Source organism: Drosophila busckii, chromosome 2R, assembly GCF_011750605.1.
Source record: "Drosophila busckii strain San Diego stock center, stock number 13000-0081.31 chromosome 2R, ASM1175060v1, whole genome shotgun sequence".
In the NCBI taxonomy this organism is placed as follows: Eukaryota; Metazoa; Arthropoda; class Insecta; order Diptera; family Drosophilidae; genus Drosophila; species Drosophila busckii.
Genome location: NC_046605.1, coordinates 9,358,097 through 9,375,596, shown reverse-complemented (window position 1 = coordinate 9,375,596; position 17,500 = coordinate 9,358,097). Strand labels below are relative to the sequence as shown.

At 39.8% G+C, this 17,500-nt stretch overlaps 6 protein-coding genes across 10 annotated transcripts; 3 read left to right on the top strand and 3 right to left on the bottom strand.

Annotated features, from left to right (window-relative positions):
* Positions 1-601: 601 nt before the first annotated feature.
* On the bottom strand, positions 602-1,222 carry LOC108596400 (putative uncharacterized protein DDB_G0291608). The gene is made up of 2 exons (XM_017982083.1): positions 1,030-1,222; positions 602-967 (listed from the first exon to the last, which is right to left on the bottom strand). Exons 1-2 carry the CDS (start codon positions 1,196-1,198, stop codon positions 762-764), a joined length of 375 nt encoding a protein of 124 aa, XP_017837572.1. The 5' UTR covers positions 1,199-1,222; the 3' UTR covers positions 602-761.
* A 2,440-nt stretch (positions 1,223-3,662) lies between these two features.
* Positions 3,663-4,767, bottom strand: LOC108596397. Of its 2 annotated transcripts, none has more exons than XM_017982080.1 (3): positions 4,737-4,767; positions 4,321-4,658; positions 3,663-4,257 (listed from the first exon to the last, which is right to left on the bottom strand). In XM_017982080.1, exons 1-3 carry the CDS (start codon positions 4,750-4,752, stop codon positions 3,799-3,801), a joined length of 813 nt encoding a protein of 270 aa, XP_017837569.1. In that variant the 5' UTR covers positions 4,753-4,767; the 3' UTR covers positions 3,663-3,798. The 2 variants fall into 2 exon arrangements, with proteins under 2 accessions (XP_017837569.1, XP_017837570.1); XM_017982081.1 differs by having other exon boundaries at positions 3,663-4,254.
* A 1,952-nt stretch (positions 4,768-6,719) lies between these two features.
* LOC108596401 (high mobility group protein D) lies at positions 6,720-9,051 on the top strand. Of its 2 annotated transcripts, none has more exons than XM_017982086.1 (3): positions 6,720-6,739; positions 8,119-8,324; positions 8,390-9,051. In XM_017982086.1, the coding sequence occupies exons 2-3, from the start codon at positions 8,175-8,177 to the stop codon at positions 8,579-8,581; spliced, it is 342 nt and encodes a 113-aa protein (XP_017837575.1). In that variant the 5' UTR covers positions 6,720-6,739; positions 8,119-8,174; the 3' UTR covers positions 8,582-9,051. The 2 variants fall into 2 exon arrangements, with proteins under 2 accessions (XP_017837575.1, XP_017837574.1); XM_017982085.1 differs by lacking the exon at positions 6,720-6,739 and adding an exon at positions 7,266-7,346.
* A 539-nt stretch (positions 9,052-9,590) lies between these two features.
* On the bottom strand, positions 9,591-13,149 carry LOC108596396 (transport and Golgi organization protein 11). 3 transcript variants are annotated; one of them, XM_017982078.2, is made up of 3 exons: positions 13,050-13,149; positions 12,270-12,884; positions 9,595-10,629 (listed from the first exon to the last, which is right to left on the bottom strand). In XM_017982078.2, exons 2-3 carry the CDS (start codon positions 12,822-12,824, stop codon positions 10,351-10,353), a joined length of 834 nt encoding a protein of 277 aa, XP_017837567.1. In that variant the 5' UTR covers positions 12,825-12,884; positions 13,050-13,149; the 3' UTR covers positions 9,595-10,350. The 3 variants fall into 3 exon arrangements, with proteins under 3 accessions (XP_017837568.1, XP_017837567.1, XP_017837566.1); XM_017982079.2 differs by lacking the exons at positions 12,270-12,884; positions 13,050-13,149 and adding an exon at positions 10,684-10,776 and having other exon boundaries at positions 9,591-10,629; XM_017982077.2 differs by having other exon boundaries at positions 12,270-13,131.
* LOC108596399 (MIT domain-containing protein 1) lies at positions 10,877-11,863 on the top strand. Its single transcript, XM_017982082.2, has one exon. The coding sequence runs from the start codon at positions 10,938-10,940 to the stop codon at positions 11,739-11,741; it is 804 nt and encodes a 267-aa protein (XP_017837571.1). The 5' UTR covers positions 10,877-10,937; the 3' UTR covers positions 11,742-11,863.
* A 158-nt stretch (positions 13,150-13,307) lies between the features above and the next one.
* LOC108596395 (lamin-B receptor) lies at positions 13,308-16,597 on the top strand. Its single transcript, XM_017982076.1, has 3 exons — positions 13,308-13,453; positions 13,770-14,105; positions 14,514-16,597. The coding sequence occupies exons 2-3, from the start codon at positions 13,818-13,820 to the stop codon at positions 16,317-16,319; spliced, it is 2,094 nt and encodes a 697-aa protein (XP_017837565.1). The 5' UTR covers positions 13,308-13,453; positions 13,770-13,817; the 3' UTR covers positions 16,320-16,597.
* The last annotated feature ends 903 nt before the right edge of the window (positions 16,598-17,500 follow it).

Below are 17,500 nucleotides of genomic sequence, written 5' to 3'. Positions count from 1 at the left end.
TATTCGTACGTGTCGTTGGCGTTGCCAGTTGGCGCTTGTATGTATCTGTATCTGAGCGAACAAACAGAAAGCAGAAAACAGTTCACAGCTCCAAAACGGGCCCCCAGTGTGACGTGACAGTCGCGCTGCAAAAATCGATAAGCTCAGCGCAGTGTAGGGTACATGGGTCGGGCATTGGACTAGACGCTAATGCAACCAAAACGTTAAACGATTGGGAACTGCGAATATCGGGGAATACAATGAAGTCGTTCCAAACACTCTGGTGGCTGCCATTGAAGCTCTAATTAAAGCGGGCTCAGAAACAGAAACAGCATCTACTCTACTAAACTTATAAATTAAGATTTATACTGATGTATTCCTAACTTTGATTTTAAATCAAAACCCTTGTGCAATTTAAGATTTTAAGATAAGTATCTTTGAAATTTCAGATTTGAGAAAACAATTAGGTAGTTAATATTTTATACACGAGTAAGGAGATAGAATTTTAAATATTCCACAATTTTTAAACATTTTTTTAACATAGTTAACATAACATAGTTGCTCTGTCTATCCATTTTAATTTTCAAGTGGAATAAAGAGCTTTCAGTTCACTGTAGCCTGGTAGCAGAAATTCGAATGCCCAAACATCAGCACGAAACTTTTGTATAGAGCGAGGCCCACAGTGCAGTGGGTCGATGTCGATTATTCTGCTTGTTTGTCGTCTCATTGCAGCTTTATATATATACCCATGCATATACTAGTAACTGAACCCCGTACTCGAGCTAACGGTCCGTTGGTTGGCAGTGGGTGGTTGTTGGGCGCAAGGGAGGAAGGCGGGCATCGGGTTGTTGATGTTGTTGCTTCTGCTGCGACTGTCGCTGCTGCTGGTGCTGCTGCTGTTGCTGCTGCTGCAGACTACTGAGGTAAGAGTAGCGCGCCTGATGGCTGCACAGTTGCCTCGTTGACTGGTGGTGGTAGCTATTGTCGGCTGCGTGAACGGGAATATATATGTATATAGTATATGTATATATACCGACAATGTATGCAAACCAGGCAACAGCATAGCTACGGCTACGGCTACGAACGAAGGAACTAACGAACCGAACGGCTCTACTCGACAGGATGTGAATATAACGAGCCTGTTGTGTATATGTGTGTGTGTAAGCCTGTATGCGTATGCAAGTATTTGTGTCCTTTCTGCCTGCATGAGTGCGAGCATAGAGACAAACTGCAAACTGGTAGGCACAATGTATGAAGCATAATATGCTAAGAATAAATAGAAACAAAATTAAAAAGAACAGCAAATGCGCTAACAAAAAGTTGCAGTTGGCTTTCAAGTTCATCAGTTAAAAAAAATTATAGCATAGTTACGCATTTCAATGATTTTAGTAAATATACCCAAAGGACCTTGCAATATTATCTTCTTTTACAGTTTTGTCCTTGCAGTGTAAGTTTCTCTTTTAAATTACTCCAGCTGCTCATTAAGGATTAAAGCGTATAGAAAATGTCGTTGTCATAGCAACTATCAAAATCTGGGGTGGCCACTTGGCTTTGCTATGCTGCATTGGGTTGCCGTTGCCTTTCCCTTTGCCTGAGCTGGAAACGTTGAGAAACGGACGGCATAGTTTGCCAGGCTTAGTTGCATTTATGCGTGGTACTTGGTTTTTGCCATAAGTATGTGTGCATATGCATAAGTGTGTGTTTGTGTGTGTGTGTGACTGTTGGTCCCTTTTTAGAACTGGATGACTTGCTGAGTGAGTGAATCTCATATACAAACACACACACGAACACACACACACATGCGCATAGGGATAAATATACTTTACTTGAGCATTCACAGCAGGATTTCGAGCCCGACGAGGAGTTTGGTCAAAGAGCATGAGAGACTTGGGCACTTGTTGTCGTTGTCATTACATTTGCTGCTGCTGCTGCTGTTGTTGTTGTTGTTGTTATTATGACTGTGGCGTCTTCTTGTCGTCGTCGCCACTTTAACCAATATGCTTGCCATATGGATGCAATGTAATTTTTACAGTTTACCGTTACGTTACATTACAACTACAAATATACAAGCATTTAAAGCTGAGCCAGGATAATGAAATGCAGCTGCAGAGTTTCTATGCAAAAGTTTATTGCAATCATTTGCAGTTAATTGATGTTATATTAAAACAATTCAGTTACTAAAATCTAATCACTCCCCAACGCAGCCAACTAATAAACACTACACCAATGTATGCTATGATCATTTAAACAAATTATAGATGAACACGTTGAACCGCGTAGCGTTGTGTTATCAGTAAATTATTTATTGAAAACAAAAATAAAGCAAAAATACGATTATGAGCACAGGTAAAGAGTCGACCACCTGAGGCTGAAGCATGTGAAGCACAATTTGTGTTATTGTTGTCTGGTAATGCGTTACGTTCTGGCTCTGAATCTCTGATACTGAGTCTTCGTGGTAGCCTTTAGTCGCGGCTGTATTGGCGCTTGCTTCGACACGAACAGCTGATGATGCATTCGCATGCTGTGCCAGTGTGTGTGTGTGTGTGGGGGAGAGCACGCAAGAGAGTGGGAGTGGGCAGGGGGAAAAGTGTGCTAACAAACAATCTGCGAATGCGTTGGGTGGTGTGCTGGGAGGTCGGGGGAAGGTGATGGCAAGGGCATCCGCTAGCTGTGACGTTGCATCGTGTGCCAGACAGTCTGCCAGACAGACACAGAACCAAAGAGAGAGAGAGAGTCAGCCCGATTGGACCCACACGAGAGCGTGCCCCATTGAGTCTTTCAAAGGCCAAGTTCAGTATCTTAAATACATTTCATATGCCTCCTATTGTTGTGGGCGAAAGTGCGGGCGCGAAAGTGAGAATGTTCACAGATATGCAGAAATTCGTTTAATTTATGCATACATATGTATGTATGAGTGCAAGCGAAGTTAGTTGATCTGACTAATATAGTTTAGATTAGATTAACTGCAAGCCGAATCGACTTTCGAAGCTTTAATGACTTACTGTAGCGTATTTTCAACTGACGTGATAAGCATGTGATCCTTATAAAAAAAAAACAGAATGAAAACAAATAAGCCAGAGCAACAACATAGTCAGCAGTTTGTATATGAACGATATGCTGTTGTTGTTTTCGTCCGGTTTCAAAGTTTTCTCTCTTTTGCTGACTTTGAGATTTTTAGCACTTATATATATATATATAGCGTAGGGTATTTGCAATTCTCACGGACTTTACTGAAAATGCCAAAAAGGCAACTTGTCTTTCAAACAAATTCAAGTTACATTTGTTGCTACATATGTATGTATGTATAAATATTTATGGGACATAAATTGAACTCAGCTAATATTACTCACCCACACATATACGCTTTATTCTCTTTCCTCTCTGTGATAGCGACTGTTGTTTACTTGCTCTTCACAAAAATATTCGTAGTACAGTAGAGCTTGCTTTGTTTATGTGATAATTGCTCACAAAATATCAATATCAAATTCTCACTCACACGTACACACAGTAGAACCTGCTTTGAAGTGAACCCGACTGTTAGCACAGGGCAACGACATATAACACCAGGAATAACTTACATACATTTGCATATAGCTGAATACTTTAATAATAAAAGCACATTTTCAGAATTTGTTCGTATTTTTACGAATGTAATTATTTATACGATTAGTAATAAGCGAGCTTTTCAATTTCGCCTCTTCTTAAATACATATGTATGTGAATATGGATAAAAAAAAAATTGTTTTTTCAACAACGAATTCTTAGTATAAATTACCACAGTCCTTAAAATATGTTCTTGACTATCACATGAAAAAAGCCTCATTCAATCGCAGCTGGGATTCCACCAATGCGACATCGCTCTGTCGATAGCATGGTTTGGATTTTGGACTGCATAATCATAGCATTCGTGAGAGGCATGGAACGCAACTGTGCTGCTACACTCAGTCCGAAAAATGTAAATTCATCTTCGCTCAAAATCATATTCGGCAATATAGGAAGATTCTGTGAAGTATTAGTTGAAGCTGCATTAGTATCCGACGGTTGCGTTGGATCGGGAATCGGAGAGGGTGGTGGTAAGATACGACTTAACGGTGGAGGAGATGCTCGATTTAGTGGAAGCACAGATTTTGGTATGACAACCTGTTCATCGGGCTCTAACTCCATTTTAACTCTAGGTATGAACGCCTTGCAAGTCTTCAAGCGTGTCAGTTTGATTTGCAGTCGCTTTAATGGCGGAGGTTCCGGAGTGTCTAGAATACTACTGCCATTTGTTCTCTGCTGATCAACAAAAAAAAAAAGTGAAAGCATCAGCTGTCAAAAGGGATTGAGCTTTTCAATTACCTCATTGAGAACCGGTGCCAAAAACTTATTAAATGGCGCAAACCAAATTGCCCTTGGAGTATATTTCGAATTAGCTGCCATCTTTTTTAATTCCTGATGATAACTTGTGCGCAAGTTCTTGATCTTTACCTTGATACTCTCAAGTGTCAGTGGGATCTCATTCGGCTCCGCATTGTCATTTATGCCTGCTTGTAGTCGCTTATACGCCGAATTACGTGCACCTGATATATACGGGCGACGGTTCCATAAGCACGGCTCACGACTATAAAGCTCCACAAACTTTAAGAGACGTTCGTTCGTAAAGCGAAAAGGCGTCCTCAATTCACTTGCCATAACAGCTGTTGGAAGAGAGAAATAGGAGAAAAAACAAAATCCGTTGAGCAACCGTACGCTCGAAGTGTTTGCTCAAAACTGACGTGGCGTCGTGCTCATCGCTTGTCGCTTTTGGTTGGCTATTCGTCGACATTCTCGTTTGCTGCGAACAGATAGAATTCAAAGCACAAGTGCGTCTGGCGTTAAATTAATGAATATTGATTACAAAGCAAGCAGATCACGTGATTTAGTTATGTCCTCGTTAAATTTCTAATCGTTTATCTAAAAAAGGAGCAATTTAACACTTAGTTGTTAATTAGTGTTGCCAGCTTTTTTCAAGTAGTTTCAAACTTTTTATTCTAAATAGTGTTAGCTTTTTGCATTAGTTTTCCAAACATATCTTATGCAACTGCTATTAATCCTTTTTTTAAAATACTATGTAACAATTTACGAAACCGTCGTTATTCCATGATTAAACAATGAATGCTAACTAGAAATTTGCTTCTTTCTTTTATTGCTATATATTTTTTGCTTTTGCTACTTCTAGTTTTTGCTTTATGCTAGAAAATCATGCTAAAAAAAATCTTGTTTGTTTTTTGTTCTACTGCTTCTGCTACTTGTAAGTATGCATGCGTATGCGTGCTCTCGTCAGAAGCAGAAGCGAGAGCTCAGTTAAAAACTACGGAGAATTGTAATCGCTGTATTTAGTAAAAAGTATACGAAGCGCAACACTGATCAAGCAAAATTTTAGGCCATTCTAAAGACATATTACCCACACATGCCTTTTCTTTTTTTGTTACATGGATAAATGCATACACACATATTGCATATTTCTTAAAAACAATTTCAAAGAACTCCGGCTTACCATGCTGCCTGTTATTCCTCTTGCTCTTTGTGAATTTCAAACAGCGCGTGACAGTAACCTTTTGTGTAGACGGCAGTTACTTACCCCCCTAGGCATCACTTTGGTACAGAGCTCTTCATGCGTTTATGGCGGGAAATTGCTTAGAATGCTGTATCGGTGGTAACTGGCCACCAAATCTTTGCCATCTAACCTTAAGTGGGACCTATTGCCGTTTTATGTAAACACCATTTTATGTATTATTGTGTTTGAGATTTATTCTAATTGATGTTTACTGACAAATACTCTAGTGCAAAAAATTATATACTATATTGCACAATTTTAGTTTGTTTAAAAAATGCCATATGAGATGTGACGTCAGCTGTTGCTAGTCAACCTCGTTTTTACACTCTTCGACAAAAGCCTGACAAAAAGCTCATTGCTACATTATGCATAGAGGCACTCAGCAAGAAAAACATGTACATGCATACCATACAAAACCATTTTAATAAGTAAAGTAATAACTTACTTAATAATAATTTGAAAATGCCTACTTATTTTAAATAAATGTGCATATCTGTTTTTATTCAAAATACACTTTTTCCTTTGTCAAAGTTAGTCACAAATTAACAAATTTGGCTCGTTTTGTATGTACCAGTGAAGAGAGAACTGCTTTGTTCTCGTATAATTTCTTAGTGTGTAACCGTGTATATGAAAAGATGAAGCGCCCCCAAATGCAGATAAATTTCTCAACCAATTGATTAATTGTTAATTTTTGCATTATTTTTTTAATGCATCTCTTGTTGGCGCTATATATTTTATTTACATTTCAGTAGTATAGCGTTTTATTAGCGAAATTTTTGTTTTTATATGACTTTTAGCGCCGTTTCTGCTTTTGTCTCTCTTTTCACATTTATCTGTGCGCTCTCTCAGATAATTTGCCGGCTGTGCTCATTTGCTAAATATGACAACAAGACGTGAGTCGTTTACATTACTATTCATATAAAAGCCAATTGAATTTAAAAAAATTCTTACTAAACTTGCAAAATCTATTATTATTAACTTTCGTACCATTACAAAATGAAGTACATATTTAATGGATGAATATTTACAACATTTAAACACATCGTGACACGTCTGAGAGCATTCTGCGTCACGCGTTCATCCCCTGCGCTGAGAGATCAACCGCCTCTGCCAGCTGCTAGGTTTCCTTATAGTCGTTGGCTTCGAGTCTTTACAGTTAAATTCAAGCAACACAAGAAAAAGGTTGGTTCATCGTCGTTTATAAAAGTTGTGCCTTATAAAACATAAATACATATATAAAAATATTATTTTAAGTTGAAAAAGATTAAAACAAGGTTTTCTTGATTTTTAAAAGTGTAGTGATGATAAAGTTATTTCAATAAAAGGGCCACATTTGTAAAGTGAGAAATTTTCGCAGCTCTGTGCTGTATGAGCTCAACGCTGCTGTACCTACAAACGCTGAGTGCAAAGTTGCCGAGTGCTCTTTACTCGCTGAGTAAGCGTTATTGGGCGAAAATGGCTGAACAAAGTCTCAAGTTAAAGTTTTAATAAATTTTTTCATATAAATTTTTGACGGCCAATTTGTTTAGTGATAGCATGCACAAAATGCGCGCCTTTTTTGACTGTTTTCCAATTTCACTTTGTTTTCACATTTGTGTTTGTTTTTACTTAGCTCTTCTGCTCTCAGCCGGTAATTTATCTCTGCTCTCTCTCTGTTAAACGAATAACCGTTTCGCTCACTTCCCCTGAGCAGTTTAAAGCAACCGCTCTTGGTTTGGAGTCTTTGCCTTTGGTTTTTTGCCTTTGCTTCCATCCAAGTACAGTTGAAGTCAGCCCAGCAGAAAGAAAGGTTCGTTTTCGCAAGCAAATGGTACTCAAAAGTAGAAAAAAATAATTAAGTTGTGATATAAATGGAAGAATAAATAATTAAACAGTGCAGCAACATTTATATTTTGTTAGAACAATACATAAAATAAAGAAAAATTGTTAAATGCACAAGAAAACAGCTAAAAGTGGAAACGCGAATCGAGTAACTCTTTATTTTAGCGTTTGGTGTGGTTTTAAGCAATTTAACTTTAGAAACCGCGTGTTTTTAACCAGAAAATACAATGTTTTAAAGCATTTTCATTGAAATTTCAATTTTTTTCATTGCCAGTGAAAAGAAAAAGCGTCGCATACACATATGACTATGACGCTTGCCTTTGCTCGCTTGCTGTACCACGCAAAGGCGGGCCACAGTACTACATACAGAAAAAAGTGTTGCCATTTCGGTCGTTCGCACTCGCTATACTGAGAGCAAAGAAAAAATGGCTGCTAATGCTTAAAAATGCTGTAATTTTGCATTTAAATATTTTGTTAATTCGCATTATTAGTGCAATTAATTATTCATATAAATGTTTAGCCGTTGCGCGCGCTCTTTTGAATTGTTGCTGCAACTCAAAAAGACGCGCGCGCGCGCTTTTCTCTTGCGTTGATGCCATAGAGCGCGTGTATTGCCATCCCTCTTGACGGCCATTGCTGCTTGCGCGTGTGTGTGTGTGTGTGCGAGCGAGCATATCGTATGCAGTGGTAGTTTTTGTTAATTGTTTAATAACTAATGAATACATTCTATTTCTTTGCAGCTTGAAGCTACATTTGAATACTCTATTACACAAAAAGCAAAACAGACTACAATAAAATGGCCGACAAACCAAAACGTCCTCTATCTGCATACATGATCTGGCTGAACAGTGCCCGCGAACAAATCAAACGCGAAAATCCCGGCATCAAAGTCACCGAGGTGGCCAAGCGCGGTGGTGAATTATGGAGAGGCATGAAGGACAAGAGCGTAAGTTAAAAAACAGATTCATAAATATGTTGCTTATACTAATTACCATCTTTTTATACATGCAGGAGTGGGAGGCAAAGGCTGCTAAGGCTAAGGATGATTACGATCGCGCTGTCAAGGACTACGAAGCTAACGGCGGCGGCGGTGGCGGCGCTACTGCCAACGGTGCCAAGAAACGCGCAAAGCCCGCGAAAAAGGCGGCGAAAAAGAGCAAGAAAGACGAGTCCGATGACGATGACGAAGATGAGAGCGAATAAGCAATTCGATCTTTAGCACAGCAGTCATCACAATAATAACAACAGCAACATTAGTGGACCTGTCAGTCAGTCGCATTTTGTTTAAGTTCCACACAACCTCCTACCATCCATCCCACACGACCCTCACTCCAGCAGCACCAACATCATTCTAAAATAACATAGAATACAAATACAAAGAAGGCCACCAAGCACAAGAGCAGCAAGCACACCGAGTAAAAGACGTTAATTGTTTGAAAGCAGCTAAATAAGGCCACCTTTTAAGTAAAACCAACAAGAAAATAAGCAAATTTGTATTTATACATAAGATTTAAGTTTAGTAGTCGTTTCTTTTAGTCTACACGTTTACAAGATGTTGAAGAGTATTTTGTTTAAGTCATCGCGCCAACGAAAGCGAACAGTCGACGGTAACATATTAAAGAAAAAACAAAAGAAAACAGTTTGTATCTTGCATAAAAATTTGTAAATTAAACGATAACGTAATTCCAATATAAATAAAAGAAAATACAAAAATATACAAATTCAAAAAGTTCAATATACGATATTAAAAGACATTTGCAAACGGCTGTCAGATATAACTGGCTATAGATCGATATATCTATATATATATATTACAGTATATAAATCAATAGCTCAAACTTGATGTTGAGTTATGTAAAAGATAGAGAGACAGTGTACAAAAGGTGAAAAGCGTCTGGAGAGCTTTTTGCACAGAGTATGTAAGGAAATCGAACGAAATATCGCTCAGGTTTTTTCGTATTTATTATTGAACATTAGAGAACAAACATTGTTAAGTGGCTAAATATATGTATTGAAAAAAAAAGATAAATGTAATGCATTTCATCGGTAGACGTAATAAAAACCCTACATAATTTAATTCGAATTAAAAAAAGAATAAATAAAATTCATTTTTGAAATGCGTTAAACCAGCTTTTAATTATTAATGCGAATCGTTTACTTACTTACACTTCACAAAACCGAAGGAAAAACATTTTAAAGGGAATCTTTTTTGTTTATTTATTTAATGTATTACTTTTAATAATCACTAACGCTAGATGATTTCATCTGCTGCTTTAGAACTTCTTTAATATTCAAACATAGGCATACAATTCTATAAGTATGTGGGTTAGCATATATTATGTTATTTATTTATCTAATGTATGAGACTTTAGCATACAAATACCATTATTCAAATTTGTTATTTGGTTGTTGGGATCAACGATCACTTCATGGGATTATCGGTAACAGTGTTTTCGACTAAAAACTAACGTTTAACAAAAGTACAAGAATTCAGATCAAATATGCTGGGATAAGATCAGATTCAATTTTTACACACATGCCATATAAAAACTATATAGATTAAAAAATGTAATAGTAGCACGGTTTAGCACTATTAAGTAAAATTTACAGTGGGACAGCTTGCTGGTCCATTATAAGAATGTCTTGGACCATTTATAATAAATATGAAGCATGCAATTTTTTTTTGTAAGAAAATAAAAGGATTTGGGAATTAATTATTGAAACTTTGTTGTTTTGATTTTGGTTTCCACGACTTACAAAACAAAACGATGTTGTGCTTATTTTATTACTGATCTTATGATGAATATGGCAAAGAACAAAAACAAAGTCTCTTTCCCAAGAGCACTTCCTCTAAAATCCAACATACAAAACTGCATTGGTATGTTTATCTCTATGTGTGTGTGTGGCTGTGTGTGTGTGCAGCAATGAAACAATGTTGAAAAAGCACCAATAGGTTGCTTCCGGTTGACCCTCTAATTGCGATTGAGCCAGAAAATGGTCTTCAGCACAAAGTACGCCAGGCCAAGGCAGTAAACAATCTTCTCACGCTGCATCCGCTGCTCATTGTTGATCTCAATGTTGAGCACGCGCCGATTCAATTTGGCCAACTGGCGTCGCAAATATAAGATCTCCTCATGCGGTGTCAGCTCGCCCATGGGTGTGCCCTCGCGCTGCGATATCATTGAGGCATCCAGATTATTATGCTGCTGCAGCATATGCTGCGAGCGCTTGCTCGCGCTGCCCGTGGTAAGCTGCAAAGGGAGTTGACATTAGTTTTGATTTTGCACAGACTTGTTACCGCTTACTTGGAAGTTTTGATAAACCATAATTGTTAGAAAAATATAGGATACTTGTTAATGCAAATAATTTTATCAGACTATTTCAAATTTGACAAATAGCTAAAAGCGTTGCTGCTGCATTTTGTAGAATGCTTCAGCTATCAAATTATTAACAGGGCAACTTGAGAACTTTTGTAGCAACTTGCCAGTCAACAACAACAAAAAATAAACAATTCTATAATAAAATTTCAAGTTAACATACGCTTTTCCCAAACAAAATCATGTCTCATCAAGGCTTTTCGGACGAGGATGATATCATTAAACTGGATGCTATAAACGATGCATTTAAATGCGAAAAGTCCGGGCATATTATGGAGGCCATATTGCTCTATGAGGAAGGCATTTACAAGCTCAACCAACTGGCCAGCTCTGATCCCAACAAACAACAGTTCTACGTCAAGCAGCTAAGAATGTTTGAGTCGCGTTCGAAGCAACTGCGTGACCAGGTCAAGACACATCTGCACGGTAGCAAGCTAATAGATCACATTGTTATTGAAAGAGATGCGCGTGGTCGCAGTTACCAGCGACTCTTCGGACTCTATTTGAATGATAATGTGCGTGAGGCCCATTTGAATGAACCACATTTGAGCGAGCAGCATCAGTTCAAGAATCTGGTTAACTTCTTTGAGGTGCTGGTCAAGAATTGTCGCTATCTAAAGTATATACGCGTGACAACACGGCCGGATCAGGTGTTGCCCAAGAATCAGCTGCATATGCTGCAACAGATACGCGCCGATTTGGCCACGGGTAATATACATATGAATTTTCAGCTAGACGAGACGCTGCATGATCGCAAAATTGTGCTCAGCTCGGGCGTTGTTATTAAAATTGGGCGTGGCCTGCATTACTTTGAGCCCACGGAGCATTTGCATGCGCTGGGACTATGCGACTATGATTTTCGCAAATGTCTGGCCACCGAGGTTGATGTTTGGCAATGTCGTGCCTTTGCCAAGGCGCCCAGGGACTCACATGACTACAAGCCACCGCCAAAGGATGTAGAAGAGGGTGCCTACTCCAGCGACTAAATGAAACTCTGTTGATGAGGAGTCGATTATACGAATAAGGAGCACAATTTTGGATAAAACAATATGCTTGTAAATTCATTAACTTAAATTGTTGGTAGAGTGCAAATAATAAAAAGAAATATACAGAAATTATAAGGCGACTGTTACTAAATTTGTTAATTTCTAGATCTATGCGCTTCTCTAGTATGACCAGGTAGTTGCTATAATATAAAACGTCGAAACTCGCCTCAAGTTCCGTAGAGCTATTTAAACAAACAATTGTTTGTCATTAGAAGCTATAATAATCTGAGAATAAACAACAAAAATGTGGTTGCGTTGGCTTTTTATAGATGGAATTAGCTTGCAGCTTTCCATTGCTATAGTCCAAGCGATCACATTTCGTCACGAGCTGCAGTAACCGCACAAGTGCTGATAATAAAAACACGTCGAATCCGGAGAGATTAAGTATTGTGACGTTTCGATTATGTCTGACTTCAATGGGCTGCGATATTGTGTAATTTTATTATACACACTAGAGGTGTGGCTTACCTGAGAATCTGATTCCACCGAGTTAGCATCGTTGTTGTTGTGGAAACCCATGCGAATATTGCCGTTGGAGCGCACATATTGTGTGGCGTGTTGATCCTCATCATCTTCGTCTAAATCGCCATCCAAATCATGGCCATAGCCATTGGGTTTTATGGGTGAGTTCTGCTCGGAGGCCGTGGGAAAATGATGATCTTGTAGTGTGATGACGCGCGGCGGTGTCTGCACTCGCATAAAGCCCGTCGATGGGTTTTTGGGCAGTATTGAGTTCTCTAGCTGAATTTCTCGTGGAGCCGAGCGTGTCTCTAGATGTTGATTGTGTCCCAAGACCACTATACGATCGGGTACATTCATATCAATTTTGTCGTGATAATTCCAGGATGTCATTAAACCATTCTGATTGGACAGCAGCAGGTCCTCGTCGGAGAACTCTCCCGTGGCTTTGATACGCTTCGGCACGCGCATCTTGTCATTGATTTCGTGCGCGTACTTTGCATCGTTATACAGGTCATCGTCCAGGCCATTGAACATTGGTGTCGGCGATTGCGGTGTAACCATTCTGACCTTTTTCGGCAACGGCGTCAGTGTGTCTATAAGGCGCGGTGCTGCTGCTCTATACTGTTGATGGGCACAGCCAGATGTTTTGGTTTAGGAAGGTGTTTAAAGGGGAGACGTTTTTTTCATATAACAGTTATGAATTCAGTGGCTGCCTAGACTCAGATTGCACAACATTGTTGCTGTTTGTGGCGTCGTGGAATTTAGGCTTATTTATTTGCTACTTACATTTAATGAATTGACAGAAAAAGGTTCGTCAATTCTATACTAATTTTTACTTTTTCTACTTTATGCTTTCAATTCGTTTCCTGCTTTTGTTGCCTTGTTCTTTTAGAACTTTATGTGTGTGCGAAAATGCACAATTCACAGAGTTGCCAAGCAGATGTGATGTTTCGCATGTTATCGACAGCCGCCACCTTACACCTTTTATATCGAGCACGCTTTAGAACCATATGTATATCGTTAATTATCGAACTGTAATGCAACTTCGGAGGAGAACGCGCGTCCTTTTTCATTACTCTAATAAACGCATGTTTCATGTGTATAAAACATAAAAAATTAGTGCAAATTAGTTGATAAACTTAGCTAAAACAATATATAAACAATTGGTGCATTTCGCGTGCATACTAAGCGTAAGTGCAATTGCAGACAAGCAAGCGTCAAAGCCGACGATATGCTTGGCAGCGCTGCCGACGTCGCCGGGTACAGTACGCGCCGTTTTTTGTGTGCCAGCTGAAAAGAAAAACTTGCATGAGTGTGTGTATGTTTCTGTGTGTGTGTGTTTGTAGGCTGTTTACGGCAGGGCGGGAAAAATGTAATAGAAATAGTTTTCAGCTAGTGTCTGTGCGTGTGTTCGTTATAGCACCGAACTATAAATAAGATATAGCGCGTTTTTAAAATTAAATACATATATATTATATAAATATATATTTTCTGGTGTACTTGCAGCCATACTTTAGGGCGCATATAAATAAACTAATATAAAAAGCAATTGCAATGGACCGACGCCTAAGACGCCCGCGTCGTACTGAGGATTACTCAGCTATGGCTGAACCAGCAGCAACACAGACTAAGCGCAGTGGCCCCACCGCCGCTCCAACAATGCGCACACGTGCTTCACCCTCGCGGACCAAAGTGCCCGAGCCGGAACCCCCTCAACTGGAGCCAGGCTTAGGTCCGCGCACAAGACGCTCTAGCAGACCACGCTCAGCCGCTGGGCAGCCAACAGTCATGCTAACCAAGACCGCGATCAAGGTACCGACGCCCGTCAAGGAAGTCATAGAGGTTGGTGCAATTTACTACTCTAAATAGCCACTACTACATTCCTAAACATCTTGGTGTGTGTGTGTGTGAGTGTGAACCGGTTTGTTGTTGCGCGTGCTGAGGGCGCGTTGTGGCTATCAAGTATACATTGTTATCGCTTGTATACAATCACAGTGGCTCTCTTCTAGTAGCTCTTATCAGCTTCTCTCTTTCGCGCTTCTAGACCTCATTAAGAAAGAAACATTTAAATTTAATTACTTTGATAAATGTTTTGAGAATTCAAAAAGTATATGTATGTAGGGTAGAGTGGCTTATACGCTTTATGTGATGAACAAGAACCAAACAACAAAATGATTATGCAAAATAAATTAATATTAACACCTTTTAGCAGAATTTGAATTAATTTAAGCAATTTGTTATGCTTTGCAGTTTTCGTCGCCTGTGCGCAACAGCAGCAGCTTACCCACAACATTGACCACGAATACATCGACGCGGGCACCAAATCAGCGAACATTGACCTCATCGGTGAATAGCGCCAATGCCAATACCAGTCGCACATACAGCAGCACAACAACAACCACGCAACGCATAGAGATACGCAGCGAAGGCGATGATGTGGACACGGATTCTATACGCAAGCGTTTGTCAGAACGCTTGCGTCGTTCGCTATCCAAGACTATATCGAATATGGCTGGCACGTCCACCACCAATACAGAGGATGCTGGCAGTCGCTATAGTCGCTCGGTGTCACGCTCTGTATATGATGATGACGAGAAGAGCTCCAAGCGCAGCTATTCCACCGACGTGGAGTTTATAGCAGAAGAGAATGAGCCACTGGACGATGAAGAGGAGGAATTCCGCAGTTTCAATGCAACGCGTCAGTCGGTGACGCCAGTGGGTGGCAATGCCTGCCGCAAGTTGAAGCCACCCAGCGAGTTTGGCGGCTGGCCAGGCGCACTACTGCTGCTAGTGCTCTCCCCCGCATTGGTCTATTATCTCACCTGGAGCTGCACGGCACGCAATGCGTGTCAGTTCAAGCGCGCCAATCTAACAGCGCTGCTGGATTGGCAATATCTGTCGCGTCAGGTATTCCAGCCTCATGTGGTTGGCGTCTTTGCGGCCTATCAATGTGTTGTCTTTCTGCTGGTGGCCTTGCTGCCTGGACGTCGTGTGCATTTGACGCGTGAGACTTATAAATTCAATGGCCTCATTGTGTGTCTTACGCTGCTCATTGCTGGCGGCATTGCAGAGTATCTGAAGTTTCCGGTGGCCAACTTTGTTATGCGGCACTATTTACGCTTCTGCATTTATGGGTTGCTCAGCGCTTTTGTGGCAGCCTGCTGGAGCTACTGGCGCGTGGATACCACCAAGTACAATGTGCTGCGGCAGACGCTGTCCAATGATTATGGACGCACTGGCAACTTTGTGGTGGACTTTGCTCTGGGACGGCAGCTGAATCCCAAGTGGTTGGGACGCGTGGACCTCAAGCAGTACTACTATCGCCTCTCGCTGGTCAGCACGCTGCTCTATGCTGTTTGCTATCTCTACCAGATACTGCAGTGGCCACAATATCCTCAAGCTCAGGAGGGTTATCTCTATCTGCTGCGCTACTACTACAACAATGTCAACTATGATGCGGGCACTTTGCTGGCGGCCAGTTCACTCTTGCTCTATGTGCTAGATGCCTTGCTGTTTGAGCATCACTTGAGCTCCTCCTTCGAGCTGCAGCATGATGGCTATGGCGCCTTGCTGCTGCTGCGCTATGCTGCCACGCCCTATTTGCTGAGCGCTGTGAGCAAATATTTCTATGAGCAACGTGTGCCCATTAGCTGCTGCTTTGCGCCCTATGGCGCTTTGTTGTTGCTGCTGCTTGGACTGTTCATCAAGCGCTATAGCTGCGCATACAAGTACAAATATCGTTTAAATTCGCAAAGCCCACTCTTTGCCAACATTGAGACCATACACACCTATCAGGGCAGTCGCCTGTTGCTGAGCGGACTGTGGGGGTCGCTGCGTCAGCCCAACTATTTGGGTGACATTCTGGCGCTCTGCGGTCTGGCTGCGCCAATGTTCTTGCGTCTCGCCTGGCCGCCACTGCTGTCGCTGCTGTTGCTTGTGCTCTTATTGCTGCATCGTGCCACTCGCGCCAATGCACGCAATCAAGGACGCTATCACTCCTCTTGGCATCGCTACTGCTCACAAGTGCGCTACTATGTCTTGCCCAAAGTCTACTAAGCTTGGAGCTCACTCGAATGTTTTTTAATTTTGTATTTTTTTATTTTTGTTTTTTATCATTCGATATTTGTATATAAACTACTATACATCCATCTATCTATGCATGTCCATGCCACAATTTGTATACCCCACACCCCCCATATACCTTCATAAATCTTTTCAAACAATTTTTAGTACATAATTTGACTCACCACAACAACAAAAGAATGATTTCAATAAACTTAATTTTATAGAATAAGCTGCTAGGTGTATTATAGTTTTAATTATAATATGTCAACTGGACAAACATAAAAAAATTTATTTTACTAACATTCTTGCATAAATTTATATTTAAAAATATATATGTAAATACTATAAATCAATAAACAAATATTCGTTTCTAATAATTAGGAAACGAGAAAAAAAACTACTTGGAATTTTTAATACTCTATTCATATATATATGTTACATAAGCTCCATCATTCAATAATAAACGGTGACGTTGCTTATATTTTGAAAGGCTGCAAGTCAGCTAAAAAGGATCCGATTTAACTGTTCTATACCAAATTATGTGGGCGTGGCAAATAATATCAATGGAATGCTATTAGCTTACAAGAATGCAAAAGGTTCCATGCGAGATGTCATCGACTTTGACAGTTGTCCGGACAATCCAGTGAACGATTAGGCCAGTCAGTTTCTAAACCAATCTTTGAGGGATTTTCAGCAAATGCACTAGCGCGTGTGCTCGTTATATGGTTTAGCTGTTAAAGTCTAGCAAATGGGCAGTTAAAAAGTGCAAAACAATTGGGAAAATTCAACCTTGCAATTTAATTTATTGTATTGTAATTACAATTGGATTTCAGTAATCTTTAGAATAATGCATATAAGTTAAATAACATTCAACTAATTAATAAATAATCAATTCTTGCTTATTTGTTTGCTTCGGGTACAGTCAAAAGTTGCAGTACAAGTGTGTTTTTGTTTGTCTGTCTGTCTGTACGTCCGTCCGTCTGTCTGTCAGTCAGCATTCGTTTTATAGTGCGCGTCAATTAAACCTAAGCATGTTTACAATTACCGTTAATAAATACAAATGAATAATATGCATTGAATTTTGCTTATGTTTTCTTTTTTGTTTTGTTTAAATATTTTACAACAATATTGTAATATCGCGATTGCTGATTATACATAAGTATACATAATAC